We start from the raw sequence: 16,653 nt of genomic DNA on the forward strand, positions 1-16,653 counted from the left end.
TGCGTAACTGAGACTGATTTCAAACCAACTATGCATTAGAGCTTATTAAGGCTGTTTATAAGCGGTTTCAAGCTTTCGAACAACTACCATTGAAGGCAAAATGTAGTATTTGCTATTCAATTTCCCTCGCCACTGTGAAATGACCCTTTAACCTGTTTATTCCTGTGAGGAAGCAGAACGGCCGAGGATCAACTTACAGCTAATCTCCAGAGAAAACCTCCTGCTCGGATCAATCCAGGTTAACTTACATGCCTTAATCTACACACATCACTCCGAGAAACAGATACCTTCACTTTGCCTTTAAATGCATAAATCTGGATTTAAAGCTATATTCAAGGCTGACACGCAATATGTCTTTTAAGCATTTTTGTTTTATGGAGGCACTTCACTTTGACACATAAATGAAATGAGAGAAAGCTTTCAGCTCAGAAAAAATTATCACAAGACACTGAATTGTAAAGAGCCTGAAATGGAAACGAGAAATGTAGTCATCTGATCGTTCATAATGGTGTTCCTGAAGAGTTGAACATCTGTAATCTCTTGGGCACAATCGCTGTAACATTTTCTTTCTATGTCAAAAAAGTGAAAGGCAAACAGGGAACTTGTTCGAGACTTGGCGATCACGTTACGTATATGGTGGCGACTGTTAAGTGAAAACCACTACATGTCCCTGGGACACGTTTGAAGTAGCTGTTTTTGAGTGTAAGACCTGGATCTAAAGTTACTCATGCAGAAGTCGAGACTATAAAAGCCAATGAGGTGTTTTCTGGAAAGCTGGACTAAAGCCTTTGGTGATTTTCTGCTTCACTGGAAGCAAATGCTAAATTTGGACAGTACCGGCAAGAAAAGCATTAATCTCAAAGCAGCCCATTAACTTTATCTAAGCATATGTGCTTCATGTGTTGAAAACCTCTTTAAAAACATTTAGTGGCATTAAATTCACAATGCAGCCATGAACGTTAACAGAACGTTAAATAAACAGATGCCTGATCAGATCTTCCAAAGAAATCATTGAATTTAGAGACGACTTACTAAGAACAATTATGCCCCTTTAATTCAGAAAACAAAAAAGGAAATTATATATAATATACTGTATATAGACGGTTTCATCGGACGCACGTGCGCTGACGCGATACACGTCTGAATCCGAACTTTACATCTGGTTTCCTTTTTTTAATGGTCTGACTAGTTGCTAAACAAATGCCTCGTCGAAAATAACAAATGTTTCGGTTTCCTGGGTAATCTATGTGTTGTTTATTTGCTTATTATATAAATAAACTATGTTTAAAGAACTTTGTTGTTATTTATTCTTAGCGGAGTTTACCGGAAGTTACGTGCGGACCACGACAGCCGCTTGTTTATGTTCTTACAAACCGTCTATAAGACTACATGAAGTTGTCAGTTATACATCAACTTTCTGTTGAAAAAAGAAAAACATATCAAATGAAATAATCCCATTAACTTTATATGAAAATCTGACTGGGTACTTTAGACTGCGGGATTTGGTTTTATAGCAAATCTAACCACAAGCCGAAACATCAATGATCTCTTCTTAAATGCTACAGGACACATGAGGTCACAAAACTTGCATACTCAGTTGTGGAAGTATATTCTGCAGGATGGGGTGCAAGATGAGCGTTAAACCCACCGTGTTGGTGCTGGTCACAGGCAGTTGCTGTGGCATTATGTCCTGGTGAGGACTGGGCAGGCTGGGACGGAGCCTCCACCCCCTCCAATATAGGTGGACTGGTGTTGAGCTGCCCAACTGGAGGAGGCCAGGGCAGCTCCTTAATCACTTTAATCTCTACTGCAGAGAGCCAGCAGATAGATAGATAGATAGATAGATAGATAGATAGATAGATAGATAGATAGATAGATAGATAGATAGATAGATAGATAGATAGATAGATAGATAGATAGATAGATAGATAGATAGATAGATAGATAGATAGATAGATAGATAGATAGATAGATAGATAGATAGATAGATAGATAGATAGATAGATGGAAAAAGCAGAACAGATGTCAGTAAAGGAGGCAGGATTAGGTCAGCAGTGAAAACCATCACAGTCTTTGAAACAGGAAACAAAGGAGGAAGGAACACAACCAGGAAAATAACACTGGAAAAAAGCTGCAATTTCGTCCATTCAGGTTTCTCTCTCTCTCTCTCTCTTACACACACAGAAACACATGTGGGACATAAGCCTCAGGATAAGGCAGGGGAGATGTTTCACTAATAAAATACTGATAAACACTTTGTCTTTCCTCAATGACATTTCACTCTGCAAAAAGTTGACTTTTTAGGACAGACATCCAATACATTACAATACTAAGAAATCTTCATGCTATTTAAATGAGTGTTTCACAAATCATAGGTGAGACTGTGACTAGGTGTCACATCATGGGGACGTTGCCACAACGGTTTCATCTCAGTACCTACACAAATTTGAGGCAAATGTAAAATTTGTGTTTTCTGTGTAGGAAAGTGGAAGCAGTGGAATTACAAATTTTAGCAATTCTGAAATAAAACAGAAATTTAATAAGAATTATGAAAAAAAGCTCCAGTCCTCCTACAGGTAATTAGCAATCCAAACACATTATACTACCCACATCTGTTGCTTTCCATAATCACAGACCTTGTCTTGCATGTTATTCAAATACAATAAATGCTCTACTATAGCATAAACCTCCGTAATCAAGTCTAATAAACCGGCGCTTCAAACAAACTTCTCTTTGTTGATACAGCTCTCCTGAACAGACAGAAGAACATTCTGCTGACGTGAATTCATCATCAAGTAATTGTTTTACAGCAAATCTATTCCTGAGTACTGCCTCCTCACTTAAAATACAAATACAGTATGCAAGTACTCCATATCAGTAGAACTGATGCGTATATGAGTCACAAAGCCCTAATGTACCAATATACAACATCACAGCAAGGCCCTCAAGTTGTCTTTAATGCAAACAAACCTAAACTTTTGACAATGTGCCCAAGAAAGAAACCCATTTAAAGGGGACATTTCACAAGATCTTTAAGATGTCAAATAAAACGTTGGTGTCCCCAGAGCGTGTATGTGAAGTTCTAGCTCAAAATACCCCACAGATAATTTATTATAACATGGTAAAATTGCCACTTTGTAGGTGTGTGCAAAAATTTGCCGTTTTGGGTGTGTCCTTTTAAATGCAAATGAGCTGATCTCTTCACTAAATGGCAGTGCTGTGGTTGGATAGTGCAGATCAGGGGGTGGTATGATCCCCTTCTGACCTCACAAGAGGAGCCGAATTTCAATTACCTATTTTTTTTTACAAGATTGCAGAGAATGGATTACCAAAACTAACTTATTGGGTTGATCTTTTTCACATTTTCTAGGTTGATAGAAGCACTGGGGACCCAATATAGCACTTAAACATGAAAAAAGTCAGATTTTCATGATATGTAACCAAATGTAATTATTAAAACATACAGAAATAAAACAAAGAATATTGCTGTTTACCCTTTCTCCAAAACGCGCCTTTCAAAGACACAGACAGATGCTTGAAGACGGCTCCCTTCTGAAATGCCATGATAAATGTAGCATTGCATTACTGGCATAATAAAACCTTCTGTGAAGTAGCGATATGGTCTTATTTTCCTGGTGGTGACGTATATCCGAGTGAAAAAAGGTGGGGCTGGACTTCAATTCGTCCATCCAGAATTGATTGGATGGTTTGAAGTTGGGTCATCTTGCTAATTGCTAACCGCTGCGATCTTTTCCGGGACTCTGCCCACCTGCCATACCATATGACCGGAAGTAAAGAGAGATCGTTTTGAGGAGGGGAGGAGATTTGCATTTAAAGATTATGAGGCGAAATGAATAAAAAAAAAATTAAGCTCACAGATAAGTCATTTGTAAAAAAAATACCACAATATTCCAAAACAAATGCCAGTTTTTCATTTCATTTTTATTTCGACTTTTAATCTCCCCAATAATCAGTATTAGGGCTGCAAGATAAATAGAAAATATCACAAAAATCCCAGTATGCATACTGCCATGGTTTGCAATAACTTCAAGTATTTTGTGTATTGTTGTCGATGCAGATAGCAGAGAGACTGAGAAAGTGCTACTTTCCACAGAAACAATGTATGCATGTTGTTCAAATAATTTTCAGTTTTTAAATACATTTTATATATATTTTTTATTTTAGCATTATAAAACACATCTTATTATTAAGCAAGTTATGTCATTTTTATTCAGTGTTGTGCAACCCTAATCAGTATACGAATAAACGTTTCCTTAGTCAACTAATTCATAAGTCCAGGTACACTGGGAGATCACTGTCAAGAAATAAGATGTTGCTTGTCACCTAAGCCCCAAGCTGCATTTGTTTATTAAAAAAACATGGAACAAATCCTTTCATTTCGCTTTCCTTGCATCGTTTCCCAGTCGGAATTCTGACACAAACCAAGCTCGACACAGCACACAATTCAAAACAAACACAAGACGCAAACAAAACTTCTCCCAGAGGCTGGTTTGATACAAACCCGGGTCTCTTTCTCACTCCGAGCGGTGCAAGTGAATTTCAAAGCAGGCAAAACCGCACTTGTGATTCATTTGGCATTGCCTGCTTTCAGTACTTGACAAGGCAACGACCTAACCTGCCAGTGCATCCAAAATAAAGCTGCCAGTTTGTTGACGACCCTGTCAGGCCGCAATGCACTTTACGAGCTGATAAACTGACTCCTTCAATACCCGGTTATGAACTTGCCCTTGTCTTTGGTACCAGAGGGGAAACGTCTAAGCAGCTCTGTGGTCTAATCTAACAAAAGGGCTACGTCAACAAAAATTGAATATTTAGAGACCAAATGCTGTCTGCATTTTGGAATAACGCTCCCTTAAGAGCAATCGCGTGACAACCATTGTCTTACAGTAGCGAGATACGATGACGGTTGACAGTGCCATTATCCGCTAGCTTTCTGCTGAATAGACCTGATCGAGCAGGTGAGAGAAGGGTCGGCGTCTTTGACAGCTAATATAATATCTTCCTCCACAGTAGGGTGAAGTAGAGGCCTGCCAGTAGCCCGATTAAAGAGCTTATTCTCATTCGGCTCCGCAGATTAGCAAGTAATTGTTTTGGGAGAGAAAAGCTTTGCCTGTTGTCCCCGTAGGATGGCGGAGAGGCGAATTCACACAGGTCATACGTATTAGCTGACTCACAGAGGAGATGAATTGCGTGTATCGGTTTTTCCCACATTGAAGGTGAACTTGCTTTAGAGGCAGTCACTCAAGCCGCTCGCGCGTTAAGCTAGAAGGCCGGTACGTTTTTTTTGTTGGCAAAGGATTTCTTTTGAGGAGTCCTTGGCCTTGTGGTAATGCAACATATTGCGAGGATAAGCGTTTTACAGCCTTGGCAGGATCCCTGATGCAAAATTACTCTGTTGGTAAACACAAGCGCCGGAGTAGGAGGTGATGTTTTTGTCTTCGGTTCAGGGTGTTTTTACACTTGGTTTGTTTCGGTGATCTGGGAGCAGTTTGCAAGAATTGAGTGTTATGTGTTCATTCCATCCCCAAATGCAATTCGAGAGCGTTTTAGAGGAGAAAAGTGGAGATAAAAAAATAAGATGAGATCAGAATCCACTTTAAAAGTCAGCGCCAGTGTGAACACAAAGTGAACTAAAATCGTGCATGTTGTAGTTACTGTTGCTTACACTAGTAGAGCACAATGCAAAAGGTTGTGGTGTGATCCCAGTGCCTGCACTCTTAGAAATAAAGGTACAAAACTTGTCACTGTACCCTTTCAAAAAGGTACACCTTTGTACCCAAAGTGTGCATATTAGTACTTCAAAGGTACATATTGGTAGATCAAAGATACATATGGGTGATTCTCGCGAAATAAGACTTATGAGGTGTCATGAAAAATTTTGATAAAAAAATAAATGCAAATTAAGAGTATCAAAATAAGAAGCATACAGTTACAAACATCTCTTCATGTACTATTTTGCATATGATTTCAAATGACATCATACAAACCAATTTAGTTTTTTTTCACATTACAGGGTAAAATTTTCATTACCGCAACATGTCCATGAATGGATTTGGGTTCTTTGATATGGAAATATTTATAATTAAAAAATCTAAAAAAAAAAAGCTTGAGTGCATGTTATACTATAAACATTTACAGTAAAGAAACATGTGGTATTTGGTGATCATTCGTAAATGTAGAGACAATAATAAGGAATTGTGTCCAGGACCAATTTTCTCATCCTCCGTAACAATTTTCACTCATTGTTTAAGCCCTCAAGGAACTAACATTTTCACAAAAAAAAATAAAAATAGTTGGAAGGGACATAATTGACTGTGACACACAAGATGGCTACCAGGTAAGCAGTTCTAATTTTTTCTCCTCAGATAAAAGTTTAAATTTTGTATGTCATAGTACCTAGAAAACTTTTTAGTTCTCATTACCGAAACATAAGTTTGTAAATGCATATATTTAATGTAACATCATGTTACGGTAATGATAATTTTTGATAATGATAATCTAAAAAATGTAAAATTTTTTAAATCCTCTAAAAATAATAGTTATAGTAAGTTCAGACCTTATGTGCAAAAAATTTTGGCTTCAAGGGCTTTTTAAAAATTCTGATGCTGGACACCTTCTACAGTAAATCTGGATTTTGTGAGAATCACCCACATTTTACCTAAATGGTTCATATTAGGACCTTTTTAAAGAGTACTGCCCCAGTGACAGCTTTTGTACCTTTATTTTTGACAGTGTACACATACTGATAAAATGTATACATTGTTGCTTTGGATCAAATTTTCTGCCAAATGCATACATTATTAACATAATAAACACAGGAAGTGCATTAACATACAAACTCTAGATCACTAATGGCGTTTGCATTTTTAATTTTTGACAAGAAATGATTTTATGATTGCTACAGTAAGGCATTATAATATTAATTGCAACCCTAATTACATGCTTCTCCTTTAATAGACACACTTATACACTCTCTTGAAACTAATTTGATCAAATTACAAACACTCAAACCCGCTGTCACAAAATAATAGGCAATTTAATAAAAGTGGGAGATCTGCTACAATATTGCAACCACCAGCCTCATTTTAATATTCATACGCAATGATAGAGTCACACACACACATTAAGTCACAGCTTTGAACTTTGGCTGAGCTCACCAATCTGGCACGGTTTTGAGTCGGTCGACGAGTTAGCAATAGCCGGTGTCTATTCCTTGTCCTTTCCTTGAACCAGCTGGCACCGAATTTAAAGGAACATGCTGTGCTAGAAAAAAATGGCCTCAATTTCCCAGAATTCCCTTGGGCAGGACTCGTTCAGGTTTTTATCTCATGTTCCAGCATACTGATTTGAAAGCAATCTTATAGCTGAGCTGCTGTGGGGTTGGTTAATCCAGAACTGGGCCGCTGTAAATGGCAAAATGAATAGATTTCATTTCACACTTTCATTTATGCCTGACGGAAACCTAATTAAGAGTTCGAGACGGATGACTATTTGGATCGCACCATTTAGACACGAACATCTCCGTGAAGCTGCGCATTCTTAAGAAGTGTCAACCATCCGAACAGATCCGCGATAAGACAAATCAGACGAGATATTAAGCACTCGAGGCTTGATAAACTAAAGCATTTAACTTGTGCACTGCTGTTTTACTAGTGTGACATGACAAAGTTAGCAATCATAAATATGCACGGCAGGGCTAAAATCCCAAGAGGTCTCAAAAATAGCATTAACCAATTGGATACATGTTGCACTCAATAACATCCACAATAATCTACTTCTCTTCGGGAAGCTGCCAAGACTTTCTAATGAAGCAGTCAGTCACACTGAATTCAAAGCTAAATGTGACTCGGAGAAGCGCTTGTTCTGTCCTTTATCAGGTTCTGGTTAATCGTATGGGTATTCAAAACATAGGGGTGTGATAATTACACATAGCGATGTGGAAATGTAAAGTGTGTCTTCTTATGCCTCAGGCGCAATTAGAAAAGTCAAGCATGCTCTCGAAAAGTTCACAGCAGTAACTGTGGCATTTTATCATTTGCCATCTGTGATAAATAAGCCAACAAATTGTGTGTTAACTGTCTGGGAGAAACCGTTTGACCGTGGAGGGGAAACAGATTTTTACACATTGCTTGGTGCTGGCTGCTCAGTACGATTAAAAGGATATAAAGCTTGTCCCTGTTGGAAATAAAACGCACAGCTTCAACCAGTCTATGCCGGTTTGATAGTCTTAGCTGGTCTGAATGGTAGACCAGTTGGCCACTCAGCTAAACTAGCTTAGCGTTAGCTTGGGCAAGAGCACAAAGCTGTCTTTGGTTGTGTCCAAAAACTAAGGCAGCTGACTTGTTGCAGACAACATGTTTAAGATACAGTATATGTAGTGAAATCACAGCAGCCACAAATTTATTGTGTTTTTAAAAGATAATGTAGTAAAAGCATATTTAACACAATTGCCTCTCAGAGGGACAGAAGTTGTATTGACAAAAATTTATGCACACATTTTGTTTACACACACACATTTTTTGATGTGTCCTCGCATTCACATTTAGCCCATCAGTCATGCTGTCTTTATCTGGTGTGTACATATGCGTGCATGTGGAGAGAGGTAGCAGATAACCGGATGACTAATTAGGTGACATACAAGTGGCTAACCCTGCAGTGCCCTACACTAGCACATACCTGCATATACCTGAAAACACTTCACTGATAAATCCATGAGTGAATATAACACACACAACGCAACAAACACTGTAGTGGACTAACCCAGCATTGGATGCATGAATGAAATCCACCGCAGCACACAGCATGGCAATTTTAATGTGCGTTTCATTCGACCAAACGAAGATTGATTAAATACACATGTATGTGAACCGCAGTCCTCGGTAATAACTAAAGCACTCATTCGTACTAACCGCAATATTCGTCCTGCATGGTTGAGTCTCCTGCAGTCACTTTAGCTTTGCAACCCAAGTACATTTATCCTAATCAAGTATTTGCATTTTACAAGCTGACAGACAAACTCCGTATGTAAATAAGACGGATTTGAGGACCCAAAATACGGCAGGATTCGGAGGACTCGAAATAAGAGCAATGAGTATTACATTATTCATGTAATAATGAAAAGTAGCAAAATGCAAATAAAAATGTAAAACTCTTCAACAGACAGTGACCCAGATACATCCAAAAGCCACGCAGAGTAAAATCCTCTTCCTTAAAGGGCACATATTATCCCCATTTTACAAGATGTAATATAAGTCTCAGGTGTGCCCAGAATGTGTCTGTAAAGTTTCAGCTCAAAATACCCAACAGATAATTTATTATAGCATGTCAAAAATGTCCCTATTAGGGTGGGAGTTGTTTTCGTGTGTGTACCTTTAAATGCAAATGAGCTACTGCTCCTCACTCCCATACCAACAAGACAGTAGTTGGGTTACCATCCAAAAATGAAGCGAATCTTTTCGAAATTCGCAAAAAAGAAAAACAAAGACATGCAAATTAGGTGCGTTTCCATCAAGTTGTTTGAGCGAATGACGGTGGTACCTAGTCACCAACAAGAAACAAAACAATGTATGCGTGGTAAATGGAGACAGAACTCATGTAGTCACGATGGGTCAAGTTATTTATTTATAAGCACTGCAGCTTGTAATCGTCAAACTGAATGTTGTGCACAGAAGAAGAAATTTAGGATTTTTTATGAAGGCACTAGAAGCAAGGACACTGCGATGATGTCGAGCCCCATATATGAGAAAGACAACGTGGGTTTAATGTTCGCTATGTCAAAATTAATTCGGCAAATGTGTTTCCATCTTCAATTATTCGCATATACTCTTTTTCGCATCAATCAAAAACCACCTCAAGCGAGTGTAAAAACTTTTTTGTGAATTAAGGCATTTTTAAAATCTAAATTTGGCGTTTACAATGCGATACTTCAAAATGCGCATAAAATCATGGTAATGGAAACAAGGCTAGTGAGCGCTTTCAACTAAAATAGATTCCTGTGAAACAGTCTTATGGAGCTTACACACAAAACGCGAATTCAATTGCGCAAGTAGATTACATATAAATTCAATGTCACAAGTAGATTACATATAAATTCAAAAGACACAAAGTCGCGAACTCGCGTGGGGCGATGTGAATGACACGAATTGCGCGATGCGATTGCCATGAAAACAGGTGCTATTCGCCTCAAACACGTCTTTGCGCTAGTTGAAAATATTTAACTCAAGCTAAAAATTTGCATGACATGACGTTAAATCCCGCAATTAATCTAGAGTGAGGAATGCGATGGTTCACATTTGGTGTGTAGGCAGCATAAGACTCACTACTGAGATATGGCAGACAACATACAGCTTGCTGAGGGTGAAAACTATGGTAATGAAGTACTGTCAGTCAGTGACAGTGTGCATGGCATTATCATTGTGATGTCACATTAACAAGAGAATCAAAACCGCATGTCTTATGAGACTGCTTTGGTTTAACAAATAATTTTTTTATTGTAGGGTGGTTATGTTCCCACATCGTCAACATACATTTATGTCCAAACACCTTGTAAAAGTGAATTTTGCATAATAGGTGCCCTTTAAAAGGAAAACACCACCATTTTCAATATTTGACTATGTTCTTACCTCAGTTTAGATAAATTAATACATACCTATCTTTATTCAATGCATGCACTTAATCTTTGTACAGCGCTTCATAAATGTGTTAGCATTTAGCCTAGCCCCATTCATTCCTTAGGATCCAAACAGGAATGAATTTAGAAACCACCAAACATGTCCATGTTTTCCCTATTTAAAGACTGTTACATGAGTAGTTACACGAGCAGCACTTCGACCTTGGCGCGCAGTAACATCATCACTCCTGACTACTCCCCCTCTCGCTCAAACTTCCATCAATATTACTGCGCCCGAGGTCGAAGTGCTGCAAAGTAAGTGCTCTTTTGCCATACAATATAGTTCTCATTTTTTATCCGCTTAAAAAAAATTGCCACGTTTTATTTTGTGCCACCATACTTACTCGTGTAACTACTCATGTAACAGTCTTTAAAAAGGGAAAATATGGAAATGTTTGGTGGCTTCTAAATTCATCCCTGTTTGGATCCTAAGGAATGAATGGGGCTAGGCTAAATGCTAACACATTCACAACGTGCAGTACAAAGATTAGGTGCGCGCATTAAATAAAGATAGGTATGTATTAGTTTGTCTAAGTTGAGGTAAGAACATAGTAAAATATTGAAAGTTTTCCTTTAAGGACTACATACGCAAGTGATGATAACACAAAGCCTTCATTTATAGAAAAACCCTGTATCTTGAGCCCTCAGTGTTTCTCTGAGGTCATGACCTTAGAATGACCTTTCAACCTCTAGAAATCAGGGGCTGACTGGCAGCCAGGAAAGGGAGCTCTTAAGAGTGTTTGGATATAATTGAAGTGCCTTGAAGATGTCTTTTTGAAAACATTTTGAAGTCAGAAATATCTGAGAATTAATGGGTCCATGAAAAGGTTATTTTTGAGAGGATCCGGCGATGAGCCAGAAGCCTTCAGACAGATTTTGAATTTCTAGCCCTACTGACAGATAAAACAGGCTTGATCTTTATTGGCTAACAGTACTGAGAAATGTAAGCAGTCAAAAAAGTAGGACAAAGACATGAGAAATAATAAAGTCTTGACAACAAGGCACTACGGTTTCTCTTTAGAGATCGTCTGTGATCCTAATGTTAACCGAAAGAAAGTTTATGACATTTAAAAACAAGTTGCAAACTTACAAATATCCCCCCAATAAACTGTGGAGCTGAGAGTCTTTCGTGGAGTGATGTTAAATAAAATCAGAGGAATTTATAACTCCTCATTTTGTTTATCAAACAAGACAGATTTGTAATGTTTTGGTTAACTATCCCTATAAGGAAAGGAAAATGCATAGGACCCAGCAGCTCTGTGAGAAAAATCATGTTAAAAACACACTGCTACAAAACTTATACAGTCACATATTCAGCTCAAGACACAATGAAAGAGACTAAGAAGAGTGAGAGAAAGTGAACCAGCCTCTCCGCCGTAGTACCTTTGAGGGGTCGAGAGATGTTGGCATCTCTGCTGCTTGGTCCTCTGCTGGCTGAGTCCTCGTGACTAATGCAGCCATAACAAAGCAGAGCTGTTCCACAGACAAACACAGACAGGAATCACCTTTCAAGCACGTACATCTGATCAATAATTCATTGTAACATTCACTTGCTAAAAACAACTTTGATCAGCCATGTTAAGGTATGCCCAAGTGATCCACGAGTTCTTGTGCCAAATCAAACCGTACAGAAAAGTAAAGACTCAGAGATCACACCTGTAGCACCTGCTCACACCCTGCAAAGTGACAGACACCGACGACTTCTTTTGATCCATTCAAATCGATTTGTACTGTACAGGTAGGTTATCATAAGGAAAGAAATAGCAAGCCCGCATACACAAACAGGACGTCCGTTTTCAGACTTAAGTAGGCCACCCGGAGAGTTAGGAACTGGAAACGAGCTGTTCTTGAGGTTGACTGAGAAACAAAGTTGTTGGCATTCAGAGAGAGAGAGAGAGAAACCACTGACAGAAAACCTCCCAAAATTCCCAGGATACCACAAAGTTTTTGCATGCTAAAAACAGCTCATGTACTTATTTAAAACAATGATTTGCAATGGAAATGTTTCAGCCATGCCTCATGTTTCCACCATTTCATGTTCAAGACCCCTGGCACCAGTGATGATAACATCATCTTATAATCAATGAATATGAGCCCATGATGAACACGCAACTATTATACTGAGCAAAATGGTTAAGTTAGTGGCATTGCTAATATTAGTTAGTAACTCCACAACGCTGCCCACCACCACCACCAACCCACCGCTGCAGTACCGGGCACATAACTCAAATCATCTCAGATGAATACAGCTGTTCAGTTTTTACTGTCACTGGACACACATAGTCTAACAGTTCTAACCTGCAAAGGCTTTAGATATCCGCTCTTTTTTCCACTCCCAGGGCTGGTCGTACTCCTCGGGTGGCCTTTCGTCATCCTGGGGTAGTCTGCTCTCACGAGAACACTGGCCTCCATCCGGTTCTCCTCCATTCTCCTCATAGGGGATGTCGTATAGAGGTAGCTGCCGAACTAAACCGTCTTTAGAACCACGACCACTTCGGATTTCTGTGACAAAGTGGAAGGAAAAGGAGAGGTCAGATATAAAAAGCTACTAATTTTTTCTACTAAAAGTTTTTTTTACATTTCAAAAATGTAAAATTTGCTTTTTTAGAGATTAGTCAAAACCTATAGGAACAGACCAATTAAGCTAAAGGGTTGCAGTTTCATTAACATTTCTTTATTTACAAGTGCTTAAAAGCTTCAGTAAATTTAGCCCTAATAAGCTTAAAGGGGACATATCACGAAAATCTGACTTTTTCCATGTTTAAGTGCTATAATTGGGTTCCCAGTGCTTCTATCAACCTAGAAAATCATTGAAATTTGGCTCCCCTTGTGATGTCATAAGGGGATAATACCGCCCCTTAATCTGCACTATCCAACCATGACACTGCCATTTAGTGCAGAGATCAGCTCATTTGCATTTAAAGGAAAACAAAAATACCCCACATTTTTGCTCACACCTACAAAGTGGCAATTTTAACATACTATAATAAATTATCTATATGATATTTTGAGCTAAAACTTCACATACGCACTCTTTCCACAGATTTATTTGACGTCTTAAAACGTTTTGTGAAATGTCCTCTTTAAGCAAGCCTGAACAAACTTTGTGTTAAAAAAGAAGACCTGCTATGTGTAAATGAAGCAATCTCCAACAAAAAGACCCATGAGTCTCATCTCAAGACAACATATTACAGAAAGTCATCAGACAGTAATGAACCAATGATCCGCCAGTGAATCCCTAGTGATCAGTTAATGATTATCAACCACTGAGCAGCCAATGATGGACAAGAAACAGCTAACTGCTATAAGATTAAATTCCAAGGAAAAGCATTCAAAGAAAACAACAGATAACAGCCAGAGATCCACTAAAAATCAGCCAAAAACATCCAGAGATCAGTCAGGAAACAGCCAATGAGATGGAAACTGGCATGGCATGGCATGAAAAGTCTGAAAGTCTGTGTTTTCCTGTGTGGTTTTCAGGAGAAAGTAGTTTGTTTTAATGAATACTGGAAAGCCTCCAGACTCAAATTATGTTGTAAAAGAATTACACTTCAAGACAATAAATGACTCCACACAGATGTTGAATGATTGCAAGTATTCCTGTGCTTTAAAGCGTTGGTCTGTGACACTTCCAACTGTCAGGATCCCCCAGGGGTCAGTAAAAACTGGGCACACATGTTACTCTATACAATAAAAGACAGAAATCCTCCTAACATCATTACAATACACTACAGCGACCTTACCAAGCACCCAACATACACCAAACTTCAACTACTGTCTTTCTCTCGGAAAACCATTAGCATACACCCAGCTGTTCACAATCAGTTGTAATGGTATAGTATAAATGGCTGGGTATACTTTAGTGTACTCAACTGCGACTACGCATGGATGGCCGTGTTTGACACGTACGCAATACAAATAATTTCTTATTTAAATTAATACTCTACCAGGCCATCAGGGCATCACTGATTCGCAACATTTACAGTACATTAAAAAATTAGGATAGATAAAGAAAAGTAGCTGATCCACCACTGCAAACAAGGTTTAGAACAAACCAGAAAAAAAAGAACAGACCAAATATCATGGTGACAAAAATGCTCAACAGCCTTCTGCTCTTGGAAGAAGTGAAAATAAAAGAAGAAAAGATGATGGTGTGTGCAAACACTGTCTATTGGCTTTGTGTAACTGTTTGTTGTGGAGGGTCCGGTCTCTATATGTTCATGTGCATGCACTGTTGTACGCGTACTGTCCGAAAATGCCATCATGCGTATGGCGCGGGTATGCGGACGGTCCTAGTACACCTTCGGCTTAATACAGAGATGCTCATGGAATGAAATGTAAGACCTCACCGCTGCATATAATTGCCTCTCTGCCCAGGGGAACTCTTGCAGAAAAATAAGAAAAATGTGAGACTAATGGAGCTGGTATTGAAGGAAAAATATGTAGAGAAGATCTTATTTTATATATACGAAGAGTTCAGATGCAAAAGCCTTTAAGTGTGTCTGACATGTTTTCTTATAAATGAGCATTTTTATCAGACTCTTATGTTTAGGTTTAGTAATTTATCTAATGGCAATGAAAATGTTATAAGTCAGTCACTGACAGTGTAATTGTAATGCCTTATCTCACACTTTAGTCATTTCATTGGTATATACAGTAATGCTACGTACACAACAAATGCGGGGCACCGCGTTCCTCGCTCTAGATTACATGCGGGATTTAACTTCGTGTCATACAAATTTTTGAAGATGCGTTTGAGGCAAATTGAGCATGTTTTTGCGCCGCCCATATCGCGTCATTCGCATCGCCCCACGCAAGGACATTTCTGATCGTGTCTTTGCATTGACAAATCGTTGAACACGCGTCTGGTGTAAACCCACAGTAAGAAATCTGACTTTTGCTGCAAAACCCTCTAAGTCAGGGGTCTCCCTCAGATACATAGAAAGAGCTAAAGACTGTAAGGAGGACATATGTGTGCAATGGACAGCGTTAGGGAGGCAGACAGCAAGGTATGTTTAAGACAAAAGGCAGATCACAGAAACACACTCACGCGCGGTCTTGCTGCAAAGGTTTAAATAAGCCCTACCAGCATGAACAGTAGACACATTACAGACTGCCTGAGGAGAGGGAGTGTGTTAGGAACTCATGTACAAGCTTACATCCTCTCATGCTGAGACTCTTACGCTCTCCTTGCATCCTTGTACTCGTTCGGGCATGTTGTTGCGGTTTGGAAAGATGGATGTATCCATCTGCCGGAGTGCATTACGGTAATTACTGGAATCCAATGGATCGTAGACAGCTCATGGCCTTTCACCCTACACGTCTGCTACAGCCTTAGAGATCAAAGGTCAAACGACTACACTGCCATCCACACACATGTACGCACACCACATCGTGCCTACCCACCCACAGCGGTCACGTCGCTTCCTCTCCAGCTGTCAGATGGTGTGTGAACGCATGTGTGTGTGGTCCGATGGCTCGCTGTTGATTTACAGCATTACAGGTTGGTACACACACTTAGGAAAGCAAAGCTTAACACTGACCTTCACCCTTAACACCTACCAATTCTTAACTAACCTATTAACATCATGGCTGCAAAAACTGGCCGTGCAAAATGTTCTATACAGTCTATGTTTCTGGATCGCATTCTTTGCATCTGTAAAACGAATTAGCAAAAACACACCCAATACCCGAGTAAATCATTTATAGACCCTGATCACATCGAATTTTATTTCATGTCACACTCATCTGTAACTACAGCATAAGCTCCAGGTTTTCCATTACATGCCACAAGTCTGCATTTCCTCTTTATCATCCCTCTAAAATCCCCCTCTTGCTAACCTTTCCGTTACCTCGAGCTCATATGGAAACAACTTAATCCCCTAACAGGAAAAATAAGATGTTACTGGTTTAAAATGTTCGAATCCTGCACTATGTCAGCCAAGTCCTCCAGCAGAAAGTGT

General features: G+C 39.0%; 1 protein-coding gene across 5 annotated transcripts in view; it reads right to left on the reverse strand.

Moving 5' to 3' along the window:
- Positions 1-16,653, reverse strand: part of LOC135769775 (SH2 domain-containing adapter protein F) — a 125,774-nt gene that overhangs the window by 22,040 nt on the left and 87,081 nt on the right. The window contains exons 3-5 of one of the 5 annotated variants that reach the window (XM_065282950.2): positions 12,989-13,192; positions 12,074-12,163; positions 1,649-1,807 (exon numbers count right to left, since the gene is read on the reverse strand). In XM_065282950.2, coding sequence (XP_065139022.1) covers positions 1,649-1,807; positions 12,074-12,163; positions 12,989-13,192 — 453 coding nt within the window. The remainder of the gene's footprint in view (positions 1-1,648; positions 1,808-12,073; positions 12,164-12,988; positions 13,193-16,653) is intronic. The other 4 variants (XM_065279287.2, XM_065279285.2, XM_065279288.2 and 1 more) reach the window with 4 other exon arrangements.

Source organism: Paramisgurnus dabryanus, chromosome 9 (genome assembly GCF_030506205.2).
Source record: "Paramisgurnus dabryanus chromosome 9, PD_genome_1.1, whole genome shotgun sequence".
NCBI lineage: Eukaryota > Metazoa > Chordata > Actinopteri > Cypriniformes > Cobitidae > Paramisgurnus > Paramisgurnus dabryanus.